At 39.2% G+C, this 24,701-nt stretch overlaps 2 protein-coding genes across 2 annotated transcripts in view; one reads left to right on the top strand and one right to left on the bottom strand.

Annotated features, from left to right (window-relative positions):
* LOC101858339 (dynactin subunit 5) overlaps positions 1-4,324 on the bottom strand; it is a 7,953-nt gene extending 3,629 nt beyond the window's left edge. Inside the window, exons 1-3 of the mRNA XM_005096473.3 lie at positions 4,154-4,324; positions 1,021-1,089; positions 212-330 (exon numbers count right to left, since the gene is read on the bottom strand). Coding sequence (XP_005096530.1) covers positions 212-330; positions 1,021-1,089; positions 4,154-4,201 — 236 coding nt within the window. The 5' untranslated portion in view covers positions 4,202-4,324. The remainder of the gene's footprint in view (positions 1-211; positions 331-1,020; positions 1,090-4,153) is intronic.
* A 2,117-nt stretch (positions 4,325-6,441) lies between these two features.
* LOC101857944 (ubiquitin carboxyl-terminal hydrolase 22) lies at positions 6,442-23,277 on the top strand. The gene is made up of 13 exons (XM_005096471.3): positions 6,442-6,684; positions 7,791-7,923; positions 8,305-8,418; positions 8,939-9,040; positions 9,446-9,618; positions 9,977-10,124; positions 10,747-10,849; positions 11,793-11,965; positions 12,439-12,496; positions 12,865-12,991; positions 14,740-14,906; positions 18,601-18,750; positions 21,479-23,277. Exons 1-13 carry the CDS (start codon positions 6,565-6,567, stop codon positions 21,519-21,521), a joined length of 1,611 nt encoding a protein of 536 aa, XP_005096528.1. The 5' UTR covers positions 6,442-6,564; the 3' UTR covers positions 21,522-23,277.
* Positions 23,278-24,701: the final 1,424 nt, after the last annotated feature.

Below are 24,701 nucleotides of genomic sequence, written 5' to 3'. Positions count from 1 at the left end.
GGTGTAAAAATCAGCATACTGCCACAGGCTGATGGCATAAACCTTAATTATATCGGGTACTTGAATCAAAATTGATTTTTTAAAATTAAAAAACAAGAGTTAACAAATCTTGCAAACCCACCTACCAGAAATCAGCACTTGCTTTTTCACAAAGGTCATTAACATCAAAGCTTACTTTAGAAAAAAAAAGATCACAAAAAGCACAACCTACCCTTTCGAAAACTTCTTGAACGCTGGTCTGATGACAGCACGCTTACTGATGATGCAATGGCGTCCAATACGGACATTGGCCAGGTCCCCTCTGATGACACATCCACTCATTACGATCGTCTGGAAAAAATTGTACACGTGTTTTACAAACCCAGTGACATAACTTAGATCATTTACAGGGTGGGCTGCTTTGACCCTGCCTGTCCGGGCCAGCCTGGGTGGAGAGGGATGTAACATCCGAGCAGACAGATGGGAATACTCAATTAAAAAACCCTCCCTTCTTAAACTTACGTCTTCTGTGAGGAATGGTAAAGAGCTTAACTGCAACACCAGAAACACTGGCCACAATAGTCTCAGAGAAACAACATTAAACAAACACGATGGAGTCTAACAGGAGACAGAGCCGATACAGGCATGGGTGTGTTGAATCTTAGCATGCACCGAGTCAGCATGATACTAGACCAATTTCAAGAGAAACAAATTTCAAATATCACAGACGATGAAAAGGAGCAGGAGCAGACAACATCATAGTGCCCATGAACAATTTATCATTTACCTCTCACTGAACATAAAGACAAGACTTCCACAGACTGAGCCAAAGTGAAATCTATTGACATTGATCCTCTTTAAAAAAAGACGCAAAAAATATTTTCAAATGAAAGAATAGCAAACAAAACTGAAGTAAAACATGACATGACAATTTGAAATAAGGTTATAACTAGCAACTACTAGCCAATAATGAGGAACAATTCAAAAACATGTACAAACTTCAACAACCAAGCAGAGAAATACTAAATACGATATAAATACCTTTCCATTGATGACAATATTCTGACTTCCACAAAGCACTGATTGTCTGCTAACCTTGTTACCAGAAGCCTGCAGAAAGAGATTCATTCAGTTCATTTTCATGGAAATCAAAGGAGGGATATTAATGTATAATATAAATAGGCTTATACTTTGTCGAACCTGGTCTAACCACCACCTGTTAAAGACAATCACCTGTACAAAAACCACTTCCCATTTCCATCCTTGCAGGGTTTTTAAAAAAATATAATATAATGACACGGTCCAAGATTACCCCTTTTCCCCTCCACAATGGGTAATCGAAAAATAAATTTCCTTAAAAGAAAAAAGGAAAAACTATAGTGGACCCCACATATAACATAACAGTCACGGCTAAAACAGGGTGTCGGCTACAGCAAGCTTATAATAATCCCAAAGTCCAACCACATATGTCTTCCCCGGTCAACATCAGTCGTACGACGCACTGTTCTATTATCAGCTACGAGGCTCATAAGGCAAAAAAGTGACTTTCCATGAAATTTTTGCTTTTTTGGATATTTTGAAAGTTTGATGTCTTCTGCTTATATAAGATAAAAATAAACAACTATAATCGACTATAAATATATTTTATTTTAATTTATTTTGGAAGTATGTGTGTGGTTTGTTGTGAGCTAGGGTGACCAGATAAAGGACTTTGGACCTTACTAGTGTGTAGCTGTGAGATTATTTTTAGAACCATTACCTAATGGCCACCTTTGCTTCAGCCAAAGATACTATTGGAGTATCTTTGCTCCAACATTTTTCATTCGCAACTATTTTTAGATTTCGACCCCTTTTCGAGCATGAATGGTCTGAAATGTAGACAACTCTGATAGGTGAAATGGAGTAAGAACGGAAACTTCTAGCTCACTTCAAGCTTGTTTACGTAAACAGCTGACTGCGTGGGCGTGCCCGGCTAGCTGTTATCGTCTGTTGAGGTCTTTCAGTTTTACACTTGGGTTGATTTCTAAAATTTGTTTTTATTGTGTTTTAAGGCTTTTAAAAGATTAATTGACCTTCCTCTAGATCTCTCAAAGCGGACTCCTTACCAAGAGGCCAACGAGGCGCTCTATGTGCATGTGTGTATATGTGTGTTGGTGTGTTAGTATGTGTGTGAATGTGTGTGTGTGTGTGTGTGTGTGTGTGTGTGTGTGTGTGTGTGTGTGTGTGTGTGTGTGTTTGGGTGCTCTCATGTGGGTACTATTGCAAACGTTCATGTAGCATAAACCCGGCACGTAAGCCGACTCGCGGCCTTCCGAGCACATGGTTTCGGTAAAATAGGGGTAATAAAACACCAAATGCTGAACACTAAGAAAAAGGGTAAGTTAGTTTTTGTATATATTATAATCCGAGTATGAGCTGGAGAATCGCCGTGGAAACGGAAGCCTCTCGCCGTCGGAATGTGAGGTGGGCCAGTTCAAAATTGACACCATGCATTCGAATGCTTTGCAGAAAGATTGATGATTAAATACCGTCTTTTCATTGGCGGGGAGAACTATACAGCTTTGAGCGTGGTTTCCCGTGGTTATTATTTTTGGCCTTTGGAGTTCGGATAGAAAACCTTGGAAAAAAGCGTCTAAGTTTTCAAAGATAATTATAAACATGGAATGTGTAAAATATCAGCTAAAAAAGGAACCAATAAAAAGAACCGTTCCTTTTCTATTAAAATAAAGTCATCGGCTTGGAATTATTTTGCATGAATCATTCCGCGAAACTACCGGGAGCACTCAGAACACTACAGTATTGAGCCGATTCGATCGCAGCGAGAGCTGGTGCGACGCCGGCCGAGACAACTCTCAGTGTTTTAATTGAAATAACGACAGATCATCGTGTTTGAGGCAATACAATATTGATTTGTAATGATCTCACAGTCATGAAAAAAAAATAGGCTTCATTTCTTTGTTTTAATGATGGTACTCTGTTAATGTAGAGATGTTTGGTGAACTTGGTACTCTTTTATTATCTGTCTATTCTTTTCTTTTTCATTTGAAATGCGTTTAAAAACAAAGCACTAGTTTCAGCCTAGCCTAGGTGTTAATATTGGCTGGGCTAAATGTGCACTAGGACTGACAGGAAATTATTAATAGAAAATTGAAGGCCTTTAGAATTTGTCTATTAATGAACCTCAAAAAAGAAAAGAACTCGTAAGAACTCAATGAACTAATGTATTACTATTACTTTGCTACACAATGGTGTAGAGGAAAAAACTAGACGACAACGGTGACCAACTTAACATTTACATAATATATATATATATATTGCAATGGGCCGGTAAAAACAGCCTTACAAACGAGGCCTAATTTTTAGTGATTTTCAAAACATAGCAAGAAAAATAGTAATTGTTGAAACTTTTAACTATTTATGAAACTCTGGGGAAGGACTACTTCCATAACGAGCGACCATCCCAACAAACACTACGAACACTACAAACCCTAACCGGGCGCTCTTTAGAAATTTGTTTCCCGTTCTATTGGCAGCCATTTTCGAACGGATAATTTGCCACGCAAATGTAAAGATTGTGTGTGTTTTTTATTATTATTATTTTTGCCAGGGAGGCAAGCCCCCCCCCCCCTGAAACACTCCACTAATAGGGGGGCAAGCCCCTTATAAATACCCCCCCCCCCCCCCCCCAACCCTACCTCAAATCTTAACATTACATACCCTCTAGATTCTATTCTACTTTGTTTCATAGCGGTCACTCGTTACGGAATTCCTCCCAACTCTGGCTACGAATCTGATATTGTTTTTTCAATAAGACATAGATCTAGAGATCTAGAATCTAGGCTAGTGTTCAATAAAAAGTTCTTCGTAAACAAGACATTGATTTTTTGTATTATATCAGACCGTCCAGCCAAACCAAAATCTGGCTGTGCCCGATTTTCAACAAGGGGACGGATTGAAGGACTGACTGATAATTTCAAATAATTTTCTTCTTGCGCAGCAGGCCTCAGGATGGAAAGACTGAAGGCTGTCTAAAGTCCTAATGCTGTCAGTTCCAACGGTAACTCAAGTATCTCAAGACTAAAGTATCTGTCACCGACTGCTTCGTCTCACCACCGTCAGTCTGGAGAGAGCTGTTTAAGATCATATTATTATTCAATTGACAACGCCAACTTACAGTTTCAATGTACTGGGGGACATTGTAAAAATCGTCTTGTAATTCCATGTTTTAAAGTTCTTAAAATGGTCAAGAGTGAGTCACAAACAACAAATCGATATAATTTTTCAGTCTCGGCGATGTTGTTGCATCGCTCATACGGAAGTAAAGATCGTTAGAAACCGAAACTAGGCCTACGTTTATGCCGTCCGGAAAAAGAACTCTTTCGACAACAAAACATGTGCGCAAAGTTTCTTGTTTCCTTTGTCGCTGCGCACTGAATTGTCTGATGCCAATTTGGCTATCGTAGTACTTTTATATTCTGTGATGTAGATTGATAACGTCAAAACCGCAAAGGTGATGCGTATTTGAGATGCTTATAATTGTTCGAAACATGGTATAGTATGAGCGGAGACGTATAAATACATGCCAAACATTTCTCTGCTGGAGAAAGAAGACTGAAATCTGCAGAGTTAGTTCAGATAAATACTGACGGAAAAAGTCTTACATTATCAGAATATAATGTCCCCGCAGTGAACAGTTCCCGTGTCCGCGAATAGTTAAGGCATCGAAGTTCGATTACTTTGAAATTAAATGCTTCGCCTCTTAAATCTTATAGCATCAAAAGGCACATACATGTAATCTTATTTCATTTGCACATTCACGCTCATCCTCGTGTGTGTATGTGTGTGAGTGTGTTTGTCGTGTGTGTGTGTGTGTGTGTGTGTGTGTGTGTGTGTGTGTGTGTGTGTGTGTGAGAGAGAGAGAGAGAGAGAGAGAGAGAGAGAGAGAGAGAGATCGAGAGAAAGAGAGAGAGATCGAGAGAGAGAAAGGGGGGGGGGTATAAAGAAAGATCGAGAGAGAGAGAGAGGGGGGGGGAGAGGGAGAGAAGGAGGGTCGATAGAGAACTAAGAAAATGTGAAAGGGAGAAACGGCATCTAAAAAGGAAATTATGGAAAGTTATAATATATAGAGAAAGATTAATAATTTGGTGCCAGTTGAAGGTCTTGGCGCCACTTACGCCGCCCGATCGACCGTCTAGTCAAGGTTCGGTATACTCGCCAGCCTACAGCTGGGATCAGGCGGTCTTGGCCTAGCGAGCATGTAAAACTACCCCCTCCCCATATGCAGGGGCACAGCACCCTATAGGCCTATCCATAGTTATATTCTAGCTAGCGAAGATACGCTTGTCGATATCTATAAATATATAGGCCTGCCATATAGAGACATATAATACAAGTACGAGCTTATTGCTAGCTAACCCAGAAGGCTGTAGGCCTAGTGATACAATAAGATCCTCCTTAAACCAACAGACATAACATTGAACATATATGTGCATTATCCTACTTCAACTTATCTTCTGTCTTTAAATGCCGCCTCAATGCTAACTGATGTGGCACTAGCTTAGCGTATTATTAATAGCCTAATTAAGACTGCATGCATCCTTTGGAAAATGCAAAGCAAGGGTTTGAGACTGCTGTGGAATTCTCACTGCAAACAATGTTGAAACTTTACAGTGCGTTAAGTGCCTCTCAACCTTAATGCTATTAAATTGTTATATGTGATATATTAGACCTGGGGCTGGGCGCAATTATAGCAGGCTATTATAATATAACGTGTTCTAAATAAGCCATGACAAGATATACGGTTTACTGATGATGGACGAACTGCCATAGTATTACAAATCACGTCAAAATTGGGTCGATAGTGCCGTAAAACACCTACTCAATCAATACAAATCACGTGCGCAATCGTAGGGCCTGCACATGCACATGTTATTGTTATGTATTTAACCGACAATTCTACACAAGCAGATCTATGTATATTTATATATTAGTGCCAAATCAAAAATATTTTGATGATGTTAAAAAAAAACAACCAACCAAACAAACAAAACACGGAAAGCTGCTAATTTCAGGGAATGTTGGCAAGAAGATTTAATGTTTCTACTGCCAAAAAGTATTTTATGAGGTGTTCGCTGCATGAAAATTTTACAACTCGCCTTAGTGAGTCGGAAAAAAATAGTAGGCCTTATGTTTGAGATAGAAATAATAATTTAGATGTCGGCTCAAAGATTGCTACGCTTATAAAGCGAAGTTAATGGACATTTATCTTCAGGGTGAAAATGAATCAGGGTGTTGGAGAGGGAAGATTTTGTTTAATTTGAGACTGAAAGTTTTTTTGGGTTGTTTTTTGTGTGGTCATACGTGGATCTAATAAAGTACACGTATAATTCTATCAGAAAGACTGGGAGAGTTGAATAACTTCCTGATCTGTTTTTTTGTTCTTTCACACGAAATACCTGGCAACCTTCACTACATGTCAATGTTGTGTTGGTGTCGCTTTCTTGTACTTTATGAGAAGGATGAGACCATGGCAAACTTAGAAGAATAACATTGAATATGTTTTGGAGGAGCGAATGAACGACAAAAATGAGTTTCAATGGCTGTCAGCATTTGCAGACTTACAAAGAAGCCACTGGAACAACGACGTACAGAATAATTTACTCATGTTTTGTCTCTTGCTCAACAGCTGACGCTCGCCGGAGGAAGGTGAGTGTGAGAGGAGACGAAACTAGAATTAGAGGGTCAAGACGATGTGATGTTGAATGATTGAAAAGAGTAGGCCTATTGACTTTTAGTAGGCCTTGATAGGGAGCAAGAAGGACTGTATATTACAATGGGGTGTAATAAATGTGCATCCCTTCCACGCCATTCTTGCGCCTGTTTTTCTTTTCCTTGTTTTAACTAGAAATCTAGATCTATGATGCTGTTGTTGAGTAGGCCCCCCCTACCTTGGTGGGCTGGGCTCTGCCTCGACCCTCAACTGAAACTGAAAGCAGGGCATGCTCACCTCTAGGCATTGAAATGATTGCTTTGTCATTTTTTTTTGGTTACCTTTCTGCAAGACCTTTGTAGGAAGTTTTATAAATATTAGGACATTTCGCAATGTGACATGACAATTTAGGAAAGCCCACAGGTTTACAAATTTAAAAATGTACACACATTCATATTCTCCCCCTCCAAGTATTGACATTGATGAGTCATAGAATAGATTGTGGTTATCTGCTGCCACAACTTACTGTACAGCTCTAAATCTGATAATGAATGAAATTTCAGTGTATCAAGGGATGTGGATCATCTAACTGTCTAACTATTTATGTTACAGCATGCACATAAAGTTAAAGGTCAAGTGCTGGTGGTTGAAAGACTTTTTACTTTCTATAGAAGTGTGTAAAATTGGCCTTGAATGTGACCTGAGGGAGTTTAAATCTTGCTTTTAAGGCAAGGGCTTAATTTTTGGAGAACCTGTCTGTCTTTGTCATTCATTCATTTATTGTGCTCTGTCTTTTATAATTCTAAATCTTAGCACAAGATCATCGTGAAAGTCGCTGTTCCTCTTCGGAGGCCTGGTGCAATCAACTAAGAGGAAGTAAGTAGTACAACCTAAGCAAGCAGGCAAACTCTGACTCAAGTGTTTGAAATTGCTAAGCAAAGGGTTTACCTTATTTCTAAACTGATTTGAGTCATATATTGTGTCATGGCCTTAATGATAACTACAATGCTCTGACTGCTGTCTGTAGTTTTAGGAAGCTTTGCTGTTTGTATGACTCATGAATGAAAATACTCATCTTGAACATGTTGTTCTCTATCCACAGGCTGAGCTTTCTAAATGTGTAGAGTGCAAGGAAGCAAAACCTCGTCTTCATGCTTGCCTGTCCTGTATTTATTTTGGCTGTTATGACAAGCGACATATCCATGCTCATGCCCAAGATAAAAAACATCACATAGGTATTGTTTTCAAGTATTTCTTTGCTTTTCAGATCTTAGTTTTACTTTTATTCAATGAACCGGTCAAAATTTGTTAATGATAAAGAACAGGTGCTCTGATATTAAAAATTTCTGCACTTAAAATTTAAAAAATATGTTTAATGAGAAAAGCAATGCAAAGAACCAAGCCTCACCAATGCTAGTGCTGGATAGTAAGTGGATGTTTCATTATAGTCTGCTCTTCTCCCCTCATTGTTGTTACTAGATGCAGTTGAGTTGAAACTCTTTCCACTTTCTTTTAAAATATATGTTGATGAAATATCCAAAGTAATAACATTTTGACCGATATTTTTGTACTTGCATACCCATTGGATTTGCTTTTTTTTTTGTGTTTGTTTTCAGGAATTGACCTGTCTTATGGCACCATATACTGTTTTGTCTGTGAGGACTATGTGTATGATTCCGAACTTGAGGAGATTGCCAAAGCTCAAAGACGCAGGGCTACCTTATCTCTTGGTAAATTCAGCAATACTGATAAGTGTTGGTAGTGTTTTATACTCTTTTGTTGTTGCTGTTTTCAGTCACTGTGTACGCTGTGAAAAACAGTAATGTTTATGATGATTCATTCATTCTGCTTTTTTATATTTTTTATCTTTAATAACATAATGTGTGGATAATACACAAATACAGATATACTACTAAGATTGCAAGGAAGGATTGAAATGTAAATCTGTATGTATACTACTATAGATTTAGAGGAAGATCTGTAGCTGATCAGTATAAGATATAGGTAGAAAGGTTCATATTTTTGTCAGTTAGTGCCATGTGATTGACTGCGTCTAATGAAAATCTTGTTGCCTTTTTGTCAATTAAAATGGCAATTAGAAGAAAGGTTAGATAGAAAATATTCAAGACCTCAAAACAAAATGTATGACTTCTTAGTCATGGCCTAAGAAACTGTTGTTTTTTTTTGTTGATTTTTAAAATACAATTTTGCTCAAATGTGGTCAAATTTTGAATGTGTTATTTTTTCCAGGTTTAAAGCAACGCTTCTTTCCATGGGAACCTACTGAAGAAGAACTTATTTTGCTAAGATGTAATCCAAAACGAAGACGTGTCACAGAAGCATCACATATAGGTATGTTGTGCTGTTTAATTGTGATAAATATATGTTTTGAACAGGTTGGAATCCATGTCGTGACAAGTGCTGAATAGGTGTTCAATGATTGCTCAGTAATGCTGACTTTTCTCGGCAAATATGAAAGGAATCATTTTAACTTTTAGCAAATGACGTATAGTTTTCCTGTTTCATCAGACTAGTTTCTGAATTTGTTTTTGTTCTTGGTCCTTCTCTCATCCTTTCCAATAGGCCAAGAATTTGTAAAGAGACTTGGAGTAATTTGTTATCTTTTATTACTGGGAATGGTGTTGACGGCACTTAAAGACTTTTTTTCTAGCTCTAAAGTCTCTCCATGAGCTCCAAAGTCTCTCTATGTTGCTGTCATCTGGCAGTGATTTGGTTTCATTTTTGCGCTTATTTCAGGTCTCAGAGGTTTAATCAATTTAGGCAACACATGCTTTATGAACTGCATCCTGCAGTCGTTAGCTCACACGCCAATCCTGCGTGACTACTTCATGGCGGACAAACACACGTGCCAGAAGAACGACGACTCTCAGCAGTGCCTTGTCTGTGAGATGGCCAGGCTCTACCAGGAGGTGGCTCATTCTGCTTTTTTATATTTTTTATCTTTAATAACATAATGTGTGGATAATTTAAAATAAAGGTTTTTTGTTTGTTTTTTCTTTTCCTGTTTAAAAAAAAATATTTTGTGTTTATTGAAGTCCAGTTTGATAATTACAATGGAACATTTTCAAAAAGAAATTTAGGTTGAGGTTTTCTTTTAAATGGACTACATTGTATACAAATGGGAGTATATATATATGTGCATTTTACTTCCTGGGAAATTATGTGCTTATCTTTCTATTTACAAAAATAAAAGGTTTATTTAACCTATTCTGATGATGAGGACTTTTTCATTCAAGCAAAATAATCTGTGCGTCTTCGTTACCTCAGGTGTATTCAGGTCTTCGCACCCCGTATATCCCATACAAGCTTCTTCATCTTGTGTGGACCAACGCCCGGCACCTGGCTGGCTATGAGCAGCAGGATGCTCACGAGTTCCTCATTGCAGCACTTGATGTGTTGCACAGACACTGCAAGGGTGAGTTACAAATGACTGGTGTGGGTGAATCCTCTTATGAATAGTAAGCTGTGGTTCTTGCTTCTTTTTTTTTTCTCACGATTGGAATGCATTGAGAGCTGTTGCTGGGGGCCTGTGTCCATGGGAGGGTGATTGGCTTAAATCAATCTTGCTTTCCATACATATACCAAGTATTTTGATTCATCAGCATAGTAACTATAAATACAAAATTGGTTTAAGATATGAACAGCCAGTTTTTATACTTCCTTCTGGTTTATGTATCTTTGTTTATCCCTTTTTTGATATACCTCATGGGTTTCTGTAAATTTTCTTTTTGGTTCGGAATTCACACTTGTATCAGTTGAATTGTAATCCAACATAAAACTTATTAACCACAGGTTCCTCTTTTGGGCCGGTCCAAAGGAATTGGATTAATTTGCTGTTCAAGAAAGAAATATTGAGGAAAGTTAAAATTCTGCTGCTGACTTCTGTAAAAAAGTATTATATAGTTGCATGTCACTGTTAGTTTTGCTTTTTGGTTCTGTTATGAACATTTTTGTTGTTTTTTTAAATGTGGTTAATACATCTTTAATCTTTTGAAAATTTGACTGCTGTCTAATCTGCTTTTGCTTTCCTCCCAAAGAAATGAATGGTGTGAGTGACAGCAACCCCCACCACTGTAACTGTATCATAGATCGGATCTTCACTGGAGGGCTTCAGTCTGATGTCACTTGTAAACGGTGCAAGTAAGTCCCTTCCTCGATATGATTAAACATTTTTAGAAATTCAGTTGCAGTGGGTAGCTGTTTTTTCGTCAAAGAATACTTTGTTCAGTTTAGATTTTTCTATGTGGGCCCAATTAAAGAACAGTTTCTGAAGTACAAAAAAAATGGAATTTTTAATACCTCTCTTCTGTGAACCGTAGGAAAGGTGAGTAAGGCTGTAGTGCATTTTCCCCTCAGTCCATGGCAAAGGCACAACAGGAGAATTCGTAAGAAATAACACTTAATCAAGTTTTAAAATGACCAGATAGATATCAACTTATCAGTGTAAGTTGGTTCTTGTGAAATTTTCTCGAACACACATATACAGTTCTCAGCCTTGGTGTCACACACCTTCGTACAAAAGAGGCCTCAGCAGACTCCATTTTCATGGCCACTGGGTCTGTGGCATGCTTCGTTGCTTTTTGGTTATGTGAGAAAATAGGACTTGTGAAGCTGGTGAGGAGATTATTTGCCTGCCATTGATTTTCAAACTAAATGCCAACGTACATATTTGACATTCTTTAGGGTTGTTAAAGTAAATGTCTGCATGGATTTTAGCTTTAAAGTTTCACCTCTACATATGTAGAAGAACTCGTATTTTTCACTGAGTATAGTATTATTATAAATCTTAAGTAAAACAGACCAGCATCTCTAGTATAATGGTCAGGCTCTCATTTTCACATGGAAGACATGAATTTGAATTTTATTCCACCGTCGGTGAATTTATGCTATTGAACACCTCTGTGTGCTTAGCTACTGTATTCTTTACAGAGTCTTGGATGGCCCTGACAGGCATGGTTGGAGCAGCTGGCCCAAAAACAATTTAAATTACGTCCGTCTTAGGTGGATGCAGGACATTAGCAATAATTGTTTAGGGTAAAACAAAAAATGCGTTGCGTGACTTTGTTGTTGTTGTTTTCCCCAGTAATGTCTCTACAACGATCGACCCCATCTGGGACATCTCCCTAGACCTGGGTCCCGGCTCTATCCACTCCTCCCACCTCATCCCGCCAGCCGCAACGGCTGCTGTCGGCGATGTGGCAAACTCTACCTCATTCTCCTCTGCTGCTTCCGAGTCCACCAACTCTCCCTCCACAGGTGAGTAAGCTGCAATAGTAATAAATGATAAGTGGCATTTATATAGTGCTCAGCCTCGATTAAAGTAAACAGGCTCTGAACGCTTTATTGTTAGTTATATGGAATTTTTTTTAAAACTTATTTATTAATTTATTATTTTTTGGTGCATGATTGGAGGGTGCCCCAGGTAGGTCCTTCTCTTGTTCTTTCCTCTGTCGTCTTCATCTATCTGTCTTACTTTTTTCCCCCAGTGCTAAATGCTTGTTATTGTGTTGACATTCCTCTCTTTACTCTTTTGTGTAGTCAGAGGCTAGCACTGGTTGTTTAAAAAGGTTTATGATTCTTTTTAGGTTCTGATTTTCATTCTGATTAGAATGGCGACCATTATGCTCATGACTTCTTCATAGCTCAGACAATCGAGAGAGTAAAATATATCATGGATTCTCATACTTCGCTTTGTTGTGTCATCTGTTGTATCTTTTTTCCCTTTTCAGGCTTTACAAATAGTCCAGGGAACTATGAACCTACCTCACTTGTAGAATGTTTGAAAAGGTAAGCAAGCCATATATAAATTTAAAACAGCTAATACAATTAATAGTTGTTATCAATTTTCAGAAATCCATTGGAGTCTGTTCATTTTGGAATATAGAAAAAAAAAGTGTTGAAAAGGCTCTAGTGATTGGTCCTGCTCTTTTTTTTTTTTATATCGTGCTTTTGCTTTTCTGGTTATTAAGTCGCTTTTATATTGAGCTTTGTTGAGAATTTTTATTAATAAATAAAGTTGATCCAAAGTAAGGAATAGATTTTATACCATATCAACAGAAAGAGCTATTAGTTTTTAAAAATTAATTTGAAGAGTGATGTTTGCTTTTGTGCATCATTGAATGGTGTTTTTTTATTGATTTCATCAATTCCAAAAGGTTTACCAAGACAGAGCACTTGGGGAACTCAGCCAAGATCAAATGCAGCAAATGTCATAGCTACCAAGAATCTACCAAACAACTTACAATGAAGAAGTTACCCATAGTTGCCTGTTTCCATTTAAAGGTAAGGTTGACTTTGTCTCCCTTTAGATATTTGTACTTCTTCTTTTTGTATCTCTTGACTAATGTCTTCTCTGGTGGAGAGATAGTGTTTTTAACGTTAAAAAAGCAAATAAGTTTTTGGTGGTTTTTTTAGAACTTCCAGCTTTATAAGTAGTTCTTTTCCCTTTATATTGTAACAAGATTAGAAGGCTAGTTATACCTAGTTTTCTGCTAGTTTTGCAGAATGTTTTGTTAGCAGAATGGGAGTGGGTATTTAAGAAAAAAATGTTTGCTTTGTCGGGGAGGGGGGGGGGGGTTCAAGGTCTTATTCATAATCATGTTTCTGCAGTGATCTAAAAACATAACAATCTAAATCATCTATTTTGTTGGCCCAAATTCATTAGTTTTAGGTTCCAGGTCTTCTTTTTATACTAAGGAAATGGGGCACCCCTGAATGTTGTATAATATGTGTTATATAGGCAAGTTTTGATTTTCAGTTTATTGTTACCTTAGAATTATAAAGTTATGTCTGACATTTTTGGTCGTTTTGAGTTACTAAGACCATGAGGTCAGAAACCAAATGTTCTATCGGTTCTTTCAAAATTGTAAGATTATTCAGTGTCCTTATCAAGATGTTCAAAGAAAAGATTAGAATTGCATATATGAAAAAGCTTGACATGTTGTGAAAGTCAGAATCTTTAACATCAAAATTATCAAAACTAGGTACTGAGCAGGTGGAACTTTGTAATTCTAGGGTTGCGTTCTGTCAACAGCACCTTGTGTGGAGAGGATCATGAGTGTGACTGAAAACCACAGCGTTCTGTGGGTAAAGCAATTAAAGTTCTCTGTCATATTACCTGAAATCAACAAGATTGAAGGTGTTTGTGCAGCTAGCACTTATGCAACCCCCCCCCCCCCCCCCTCAAGGTTTTACAACATCTAGAAAACTTGCAGAATTTTAAAAATAATTCTGTGTTTTCTTACTTTTCATTACTTCAGTTAGAAGATGGTATTTCAGTAATTCCTCTTGGCTGTACTGAACATGGGTTTTTGGGGGGAGCTTTGATAGCTTTCAACCCGTTTGGTAGTCCTGTTGGAGATGGACGATAATTTCGAAGTCCTGCTATTAGAAATAAATTTACAATTTTGAAAGGGGCATTAAACCTATACAATGATCAATGGTATTGTAGTACCTAGTCATCATCATCATCATCGTCGTGGTCATCACTGCTCTTCTCACCCTGCATCAGGTTAGGCCACGAACAAACACTTTTCTCCTCGCATTTTGATTTTCCTCTTCTTCTTATGTATGTTTGTCACTCTCTTCTGACCTGCTATTTTGGGGTGCCTTGATAGTCAAAGCAGATCTTGTGCTGTTGAAGCTAGAGAGGTGAGCAGTCTAAGTCTGATTCCCTGTAAAGACTTTTCTGTTGACACCCACCCCTTGGCGCTCATATGACCTTATGCAGATGCGAGCGCTGTAAAACCCTCTACTATAAAAAACAACCCAACACTTTTCACCTTTCTCTATCCTCTTGGTGTTATTCCATGTCTTCCCATTTTTCTGTACATCAGTTTCTGTGACTCTTATCCAGGTTCCACATGGTCTTCCCCTTGATCTTTTACCCTGTGAATTTCAATCCAACCCAACACTCTCATTGTTATGCAGCTGAAAGTACCTAGAATACTTTGCCAAATAGGCTGATACATGTGTGCCTTTGTTTACAAAAATGAAAACTACAAATTTTCCTACATTTGTTTTTGTTTCAGCGTTTTGAGCATTCCACGGGCTACCACAAGAAGATCTCCACATTTGTCTCATTCCCTGAGGAGTTAGACATGACACCGTTCATGTCGTCGTCACGGAACCACAACAATGGCTACAGCAGTCAAGTGATACACTCTACCCCAGCCCCACATATGTCCTGTGATAACAAGTGAGGATTTTTCTTTCTCTCTCCATCACTCTGTAGTCTTCCTCTGTCCCCCCCCCCCCCCCCCCTTCTCTCTCTCTCTCTCTTTCTCGTTTTTTCTTACTCTCCCCATATGTGTCTCTTTCTTTCTTTCCCCTCTTTCTCTGTCTCTCCCTCTCTCCCCTTCTGTGCCTCTGTTTTTCTTCCATCTCTCCTCTCCCTCTCTTTTTTTTGTATCTTGATTATCAACCTGAGTCATTTAGTAGAGAAGACAATGTGCTATAAGAATAAAATGTTTGTGTATACTCAAATAGAGCATGCTGTCGACCATGGATAACGCAAACACATCGGGGATTGACAAATGTGTTTGACACATCCGTAATTCAGGTACCAATAAATTTAAAAGATATCAGTCGGGGGAATGGCAAACTGTACGAGCTATCCGTGATTTTGAGATTTCTGTGTTTGTGTTAACTATATCTGACTGTATCACCTTACCCCCGAATCTCAGAAAAATAACAAATCCTAAAACATTTGAACGATTGCTCAATACTCATTTGTTTCATTTTTAGTTGTACTGTGTTAGTAAGTGCTATGTTTTGTTGTTACTGTTGTCCTTACGTGTACAGTAGTCTCCGCCTAAACGCACACCATACAAAATCACGCTCCGCTCAAACGCACGCATTCATCATCTGACGTTTTTTTTACAATATAATTTAAACGTACAAACGCACAGTCACTCCCTCTAAACGCATGCTCCGATCTGTGAAACACACCGACAGATAACGCTTGACAAGTGGAAATTTTCACTACAACCTTCACAGCCTGCATAAGATAAGCCTAGAAAATCAGATATTTGGTGAGCATGCCCCTCACGCCAAACAAAGAGAGTGATGGACAGCGTTTTTACACCAAACTTTCCTCAGACACATTCACATATATATATATATATATAGGACTGGTCGCTGAAAAGCTGGTAGTGGGAGGGGGGGGGATTGGGGAACTAATGTTTTTTGATTGGTCACTGGAAATGCATCTTTGAGAGGTTTCTCACTGGTGTTAGTTTGAGTGACTGCATGTAATGTTAAGTTAGATCTAGGCCTGATGCGCGACACATGTAAATGCAGTAAAACACTAGACAGGCCTCTATAAGATTGAAGATTAGCCTAGTAAGCCTAATCAGCTGTGCTCGAACTGGAAGAACTTATGACGAACTGTTTCAACGAATCACAAAAGAAATGTTATTCTGAATATAGAGATCTATGATTCTGATGTCGTCCATGAATTTACGGTCGTGGATGGTCGCTTGGAAAGCCACATGGCTGGGCCGTCGTCTCTATGACGTTCACCAACAGTTGCCTCTTAGGCTATCTGTTCCCGACGTTTTATAGTGCATTCATTCAGGGTGTCCAGCAAAGTCGTAAAAAAGTCGTAAATTCGGCGCCCTGGTCGCAAAGGTCGTAAATGGTAGTAAATTTGCCTTGAAGGTAGTAAAAATTTGGTAAACGGTCGTAAATTAGCCTGCATATTGAGTGATGAAGCCAGCAAAACTTTTCAGTGAGCCCTAGCCGCGGTACATGACACCGTTGTTGCCGGTCGCGATTGTGATATAATAGTCGTTCACCTTTTCCCCGTCCGAGAGTACGTTTCATGCGAAAAGCCGCTATAGCGGCAGGTTGAAGTGTATGTGACACCCAGGCTCGATCGGGAAAATCAAGATCTACTTTCGCTTTCGTTACCACCCTGAAATTTGGCGAAGATAAACGGATAACGCAACATTTGTAATATGCAGGTTGTACAGTATAAATGCTGTGTCGCCGTGCAAATAGAATGTAATAATTACTCGGACTCTTCACCGTGCTATCACTTGTGTGTGTGTGTGTGGGGGGGGGGGGGGGGGGAAAACAAGCTTCGTCCGATTTTCAGATTGTCGGGTTCGCCAACGTGACAGGTCAGTGAACCTTCGCACGAGGCACTACAAGGTACGGCATCAGTGAGCACCGGCGTTTGTTGGGGTCACCAAAGTTCATTAAAAAGTCTGAGCGTTGTAAAGTATAGGACTACGGAGTAGGGCAGGGATTATTGATTTTTTTTAAAGAGATACACTCGGGGGGGGGGGGCGGCTGAAGGCAACACCAGAGGACAAAAACTGTAAGCAAATGTCAGAATTTTGATTAGATTTAGAGCCCTCTGCCAAGCGCGGGTTGGTGCATGCGTTGTATGGAATCGGGATCCTTCATACCTTGTAAGCCGTGTTATTGAAATTAAGTGTTCGCGTTTCATTTGTTGGGTGATAGTAAATTAGAACAATATTGTAGCTTTCTGTTCAAGACTAGCAGATTTTCAGTGTCACTGCCTCTTGCCCTCTCACAGTTCTTACACCTCTCACACTGAATAGGTTTACTCGAGTCATTTTACGTGTGTGTGTGTGCGTGCGCGCGCATTGTTGTTGTGTAACATGGCCTAGGAAAATGGAGAAGCCGGTTTGGCAGTCACCTTCCTTGTGTGTACACATTAGGTATAAATCTACCCCCCTCCTCCTCCCACCACCCCCAGGGCAGTGCTACTGACTGAAACGTCTTTAGGCCATTCCCAAAGGGAGGATGTTAACATGTTCTTATGCACAGTAGAATTGTAAATATGGGCTGATTTATCAATGTCATGCTCATACTGTGCTGGACCAGCAGAGGGGGAACTGCTGCCTTTTCTGTCCTCTTCTTTACTATCGTCATTTTCCTCTGCTTCTTTTGTTTGTTTGTCACGCTTGTGAACCACTGTTTCCGGGGCGCCTTGATAGTCGAAGCTTGATTCTCCATTTGGACTTCTCTGTTGACATCCACCCCTTGTCGCTCATATCACCTATGCAGTTGTGAGCGCCGTAAAAACCTTACTAAAACTAAATCTAGCTGCAAGCAAGCTTGTGATCGTCTGTCAATCCTCCATTTTGTCGATTGGACTTTGTTGTGTGTTCTTTTCGTTCCATATGTTATGTAATAATAATATATATGTTATTGAATGCGCAAATTAACTCCCTTTTTCGAGCTGGTGTGGGGCTTGATTTGCTGGGTAGTAAATTTTTTTTTTCAAGGTAGTAAATTTTTTCAGGAAATATTGCTGGACACCCTGATTCATTACATCGAGTCTGTCTACCCCCCACCCCACCCCACCCCCCTCCATTCAACGCCTTCATATTCTTAACAATCTTAACCTCAGTTGGGGAATCCTTCACAAAGCAGTTACATGTACGTGTCGTTACATTATGGGCCAAAATGACCCCCACCCTCCAAGGAAGGTCACTGAAGTAATAAGGAATTGAGATGACTGCATCCCTTCCTTCCTTAGCCCAGGTTCATGTAAACGCACGCTCCGTATAAACATGCGCTAAGGAGCCCTCCCAAGCACCGTGCGTTTAGGCGGAGACTACTGTTTATAATTAATGTATGGTTTTGATGGTTTTTCTTTATGTGGTTGAAATTGTTTTTTCTTGTTATTGTGAACTATTTTGTCCGATGTGAATTCATTTTTACTTTTCAATGATCATGTGACTGATGTAAAGCGCTCAGAACTTATACTTGTTTGGGATAGAGTGCTATATAAATGCAATCCATTATTATTATTATTAATCTTTAAAGTTATTCTTTGTCTTTTGTGGTGAACTATGATGGCACTGTCAGTAGAAATGTGTGTACTCAACTGGGATGCATAATAACAATTTCAGGTATTCTTTGTTTGCCGTGGTGAACCACTACGGCACCATCGAGTCGGGCCACTACACTTGCTACATTCGCTCGTCCAAAGAGAAGTGGTTCCGGTGTGAGGATCACCTCATCAAACGTGCCACAGCCGGTGAAGTGCTCAACAGTGAAGGGTAAGTCGTGTTGGTTATTTATGTCAACTTTTAACCCATAAAGTTGAAAAAAAACCACAGGGTGTATTTCTCTGTCTTGTAAAGCTGGTGCACTTGGAGTTAAGCATCATGTTTAAGTGGTCCATTGATGGGGATTAAGGAAATATCATGGTCCAAGGTTGAAAAAGTTGATAGATATCATTGGCACCATCCCACTGATGCCTGTGGTGTGAGCTAGCATGGTTTGAACCCCTATTAAGTCGGGGGAGGGGGGGGGGTTGTCCACTTTGTTCTGTCCTGTCATATAATGGATGTTACATTTGAGGTCCTCGTGTCTTAACTCACTTGCGACTGGGCCCTTTCACCAGTCACAAGCGTTGAAGACTGGCGTTTTTGGGGGTATTTCAATAAATCACCACAACTCTCAAAATTACCCTATTGTAATCATTTTTTGACACAGTAAAGTAACATTCAAGCTTAATCTAATACAAAAAGCTAAAGTTGTCTAAGTCTAATACTTTAATTTGTATGATTTTTTAAAAATTGGCATGAATTTGATTTTCCGAAAAATTTCCAGAGACGTGATAAGTAGAATGAAATTCACTGCAACAACAAAAATAAAAGTTCAAAGTGTTCTGGTTTGATTTGTATCCATGTGTGAGTGTTTGGTGAAAATATAAAAGCTGGTCTGTGCATTGATTCAGACCCATACACTGAATTACATGAGACAGATGTACGGCACGACGTTGTGATTTCGTTGCACGAAAAACAACACCGGTACTAGTGCTAGATCTAGCCCTAAAACTACGACTCGGGCCATGTTCGGGTACATATCCAGGATCCTAACCATTAGACACACCATATTCTGAGACACTAGAACTAATAAAACGCACAGAAGTATAGAAAACGGCGAAATTATGTGATTCTTGTTCATGCGACTTCTTCGACCGTTACTACGACGCGACTGTCGGATTACTATCAGCTGTATAGAAAAAAACAAAGCGCGAGTTCCGGTCTGTTCAACTCCAGTTGGGGTCACTGTCCTTCACCTTCAATAACTTAAAAACTACCGGCCCCAGAGATACGAAACGAAGTCTAAGTAGCTCAGGCTTGGCCAAACAAGGGTACGAGGCGGGTCTCGCGATCCGTGCGTGATTTGTAGAGCGAAAAAAAAATTCCAAAGTTGGTCACGCAGGGCTTGTGAGACCCGTCGCGAGCGTCGCGGCGGGGGTCACGCAACTGTTGTGTGACCTGTCTGAAGTGAGTTAAACAGGTTGCCTTTATTTTTATGATATTTACGTTTGTCTATGATGCAATTAAAAATAATGTTTACACAATATATACTCCACCCCCACCACTTCTTTCTTTCTTTCTTTTTTTTCTTTTTTTCTTCTTTAATTATTTCTTTGGGAAAATAAGCTAAAGTTTTAACAAAATATCTTTTTGTCACAACCAGTGCTATAATATCCTTAGTCTTGTCTAAAATTTTGCTCCAAGCGTTGCATGATTTGGAGAGATATGACTTTAATTTGATTAGCTGCGGCTGTAACCAGGACGGCGGGTGCTGATTTTTAAAAAAAATTGATGAGCAAAGTTTTAAATTGCATTGTTTTAAAGGAAGTTACAATGCATAGAATAAAATAAAGGGGAGGGTGGGAGGGGGCGGAGTTAGGAACATGGATGTGAAACCCTTTCGTGGTAGCAGAAGTTTTGTGTTGAATGGCTTTATGTTACACAAACAAAGCTGTACTTGAATGTTTTGGGAGACCCGAGGCACCCTTTGCATGACGACCTGGGCAGCATCAAAGGAAACAGGATAAAACGGGGCAGCTCATGGATGGCAGAAGCCGAAGACTCCTTGAGGAAAGTTTGTGGCATCGATGAAATATGCTAGAAAGGAGTGGTTTGAACTGAGTCCCGATTGCAGAAGCCTGGCCAACGTTCACATCACTATGGGTCGTGAAAGACGGGAATGTGCTGCTGTCATTAACGACAATGATATGCGACAGTTAATTGAGGAGCATTCCAAGCCAGAAGACCCAGTGATCTATACGGATGGATCAGTCAGGAGGGGTGAGAGAGGTGGATGGGGTTTTGTGGTATACAGTGGGAACAAATAGGTTCATGGCATGTCAGGGGCCATAGAAAGAACAACTTCAAGCATGAAAATAGAGATTGAGGCCGTAACAAGAGCACTTGGATGGCTTCATAATACAAGACCACGAACAACTCATCTCATCATTGTCACGGACTCCCAGAGCATCTTGCGAAGGGTTGAGAAAGGGCTTCTTCGGAGTGAATGGATGAACCCAATACAACACTCATCACTTACAGCCATCACGTGGATATTCTGTCCTGGGCACTCTGGAGTGAAAGGCATTGAGGAGGCTGATAGGCTGGCAGGCAGTGCCATGGTTGATGGTGAGGTGAAATTTGACAAAGGAGAAGTGTTGAAGACTCTGGAGAAAAAGTTGCAGGATGAAGAAGACAAGGAGACAGCAGAACACCACGCAATCATTAGGATGCGGGAAATGGGGATAGAGAGGGGAGAAGGAAGAATGGTGCTGGGTGGAACTGAGCACTTATGGACCTGTCCGGTGTGCAATAACGTTAGTTGTTGCCCAGGACAGGTAATACAGGTATGTTACACAAAGTCTACTGTATGTATATTATTGTATAAAGCTGAATTACAATGAGAAGTCTGTGTTTTGGAGAGTAAGTCATTTTTGTGTTTTGTTTTACATTTCAGATACTTGCTGTTCTACCACAAGCAAATCTTGGAGTATGAATAACGCTAAGCCAAACTTAGGACCACTTTTCTTATTGTCCTGTGACAGCTCCGTTTGCCAACTAGTATTACATGGAGGGCAGTTGACCTGCCTGAACCCAAGCCAATGCTTTCCTGTCATATTTTGTTCAATGTGTGTATATATATATATATATTTTGATCTAAAGTAAACTTTGTTGCTTCTTCTCTAGGTTCCCACTTCTTAATTTATCTACAGGAGTAGAGGTTTTTAACAAGGAGATAACAAGGCTCTTGTTTATATATATTAAAGTGAAAGGGAGGGGGGGGGGAGCTCCATGTGTTGGACTTTGTAATTCGTACAGTTGTTTTTTACTTCAACAGATGTAAAGAAAGCATCAGATGAAATGCCTATTTATTGATTTATTTATTATGGAAAATAAAGTGATAGGTTTGTGGTCAGTATTCTGATGGAAAAATAGTACATGTCGTCAGTGCATTTCATTATCCGCTCATTCAGGCACTTTCGAGAAATGTGAAAAAACTTTATTATTTTATCCTCTTGAGTTTTAAGATTTATATTTAAGTTGTCATGAATTATTGATGCAAATTAAAATGTGAGAGCCTATTTTTAAGATTGTGCTCAGGTCAAATACCTTAAGATCGGAGTTTTCACATTTTGTTCCGTACGCGGATAGAGAACTGCAATGACGATATGGGATTATTTTGATGAAGGGAGAATATTGTCAATTACACAGAATATGTAATGACTGCTTAGTTTAACACTTTGTCATCATATTTTGGGGAATATCCAAAGAAACCTGAGTGATAAACATCGCCAATCAGCGAGATGGGGTGGCAAAGTGTTAAGGCTCCGCTATGTAACCATTTTGAAAAGCGAAGTATGACAGAGTCTTGCACTGAGCAGTCGACAGGTTGTGTGGATATCCTCTTCTGTACTCATTGTCAAGTGGTTCAGGTACTTAATGAGATATTTCAGTTATAAATTGGAGGGAAGGAGCAGGGGTTGGAATGGTCTTCATTTTATATGGGAATGCTGAACACTTGCTTGTTAGGAACTTTGACAGTGGGGCTGTTACTAATCTCAATCTCCATTCTAGACCTGAGGTCAGCCTCTCAGATTTTTTTCCTCTTTACTCGTTCGGCTCTTGATTCTGAATCCTTCACAATTGAGATATTATGTCATGAAGTCAGTAAAAACATGTCAAGCTCTATTTAGTTCATGTCTTCATTACTTGTGTGATACCCATGGGTGTTTAGTTTATCTCTTTGTAACTGAAATAATACGAAAAGCTGCCAGTCTTGGTGGTGCCCATGTCACTGGCATTAAAACTATAAAATTCTTAAAGATAATGTCAAAGTTCAGTAATCATTTCAAACTTTGCATTGGAAGTAAGTAAGATTATCAAGTGATATGGAAAACAGAATGTTGTCCTTTTAGGGTAGTTTGCTTAAAATTGTTGATAAAGTAACACTCATTTTAAATAGTTGAGGATCGTTTTAATGTTTGCTGCTAAGTATCAAGGAAATGAGTTGCCATTGTTTTGTACAGTATGAGCTGTATGAAGGGCCATGGTCTTGCCTTTTTGATCAATGCAGTTCTGAGATTATCTATGTACTCCCGTTTGTTTCTCGATGTATTCTATACTGAGGATCGACCACAGCAGCTTTATTTTTCATAGATGAGTTTACCACCTCTATTTCTGAAAACCTGTGGGTGGTTGGCAGGTGCTGTGTTAAGGTTTACTCCTTCTTTCGTATCAAACATTTACCATCCTTTTGTCTCCTTCTTTTCTTTGTGTGTTACTTTCCAGTATCACTTCTAATCTTTGGCGCTTATATGACCTATTTGTGGTACAAGTGGCGTAAAACTCTTACTACAACTGTCTTCAAACAGGTCTTTCTTTTAGACTTCTTCGAAGCACTCTCACATTGGTCTCATAGAAACTGGTGGTGTTTCTCCAAGTTTTGACACTGCTGCCTGAGCTGTCAGCATAGCCTGAACAGGGAGAAATCACAGAAGACTTCTAGCTCTTGTTGTTGTTGTTTTTCTTCTTCTTCTCCTCCTCCCCTCCTCCTCCTCCTCTTCTTCTTCTTCACTCTCAGTGACTGTCAGTTCGGTGGTGTGCACAATCTGTGCAGTTTTCTCTAGATCCTTAAAACTGCCATTCAGTTTTCTTCTCTGTTGTGTAGTCTATGCAGTGATGCTGAAATCTCAAGGCTTGTACTTGTAAGTAGACAACATTGCATAAATCTCAAGACTTGTAGATCCAGAAGGCAATATTACATAAATCTCAACGCTTGTAGTTCTAGAAGGCGGTATTGCATAAATCTCAAAGCTTGTAGTTCTGTATAGGCATTGCTGCATAAATCACAGGGCTTGCAGTTCTATAGTGCAACACTGCATAAATCTTGAGCAAAAATGTCAAAAGTGTTTCTCAACTTGTGTGTAAAGAAATTATGAATTTACATGTCTTCTCTTCACACCTTTCTCATTACTTCAGCAGAGTATGTGTGCGTGGGTGCCTTTGTGCGTGTGTGTGTGTGTGTGCGTGCACGTTTGCCTGTGCTTCTTTCACTCAGTTACTTAATGTTCTAATCAAATAAATGCTCCTTCCCGTACTTTCATTGACTGTCGTCTTTTATAGCCCATAAGGCTTTCTACTGTTGCTGCTGCTACTGCAGCTTGGTTGATCTTGTTTGTAAATAGGCTTATATGTATAAGTTCTGTGTAACTCTTCTCTGGTTGGGAAGATCATGGGAATTGCGTGTCTTGATGGTGTAATAGTGAGTGCAGTCTGGATGAACTAATTGATTGTACTTGTTTGCTTTGGTGTTATTATTGACAAGAGGAAAAATTGTTAAAACATTGTAAGCTATCTGTTATCACAGCCTCAATGTGTTCGTATGTAGACTTAACTATTTTTCAATGGACCCGTGATACTTGTGTTGATATAAGTCTAAGATTCTCTGCATTTTGTCTGTACTAGCCTTGAATACATCAGTATTTAGGAAGTTGACAGGTGAAAGCATACACAGCATATATATATGTATATATTATGTATATGTATATAACTATTTTACATATGATTTGTATATAGAGAGACTGTGGTAATTGTTTGTTTATGTAACTGTAATATGTGCATGATAGATGCATGAGAGAAGGGCCACAGATACAAATTGTACACATTTTAGTACCTAATAT

Source organism: Aplysia californica, unplaced genomic scaffold (assembly GCF_000002075.1).
Source record: "Aplysia californica isolate F4 #8 unplaced genomic scaffold, AplCal3.0 scaffold00129, whole genome shotgun sequence".
Classification (NCBI taxonomy): Eukaryota; Metazoa; Mollusca; class Gastropoda; order Aplysiida; family Aplysiidae; genus Aplysia; species Aplysia californica.
Note: the sequence above shows the minus strand (reverse complement) of the source record. Positions and strands in the feature narration are given on the sequence as shown.

Coding starts and splice junctions, on each gene's coding strand:
- LOC101857944 (XM_005096471.3), top strand. CDS start 6,565: ATGAGTTTCAATGGCTGTCAGCATTTGCAGACTTACAAAGAAGCCACT. Junction 7,924..8,304: donor AGATAAAAAACATCACATAG/GTATTGTTTTCA, acceptor GTTTGTTTTCAG/GAATTGACCTGTCTTATGGC. Junction 12,497..12,864: donor CTTGTAGAATGTTTGAAAAG/GTAAGCAAGCCA, acceptor CAATTCCAAAAG/GTTTACCAAGACAGAGCACT.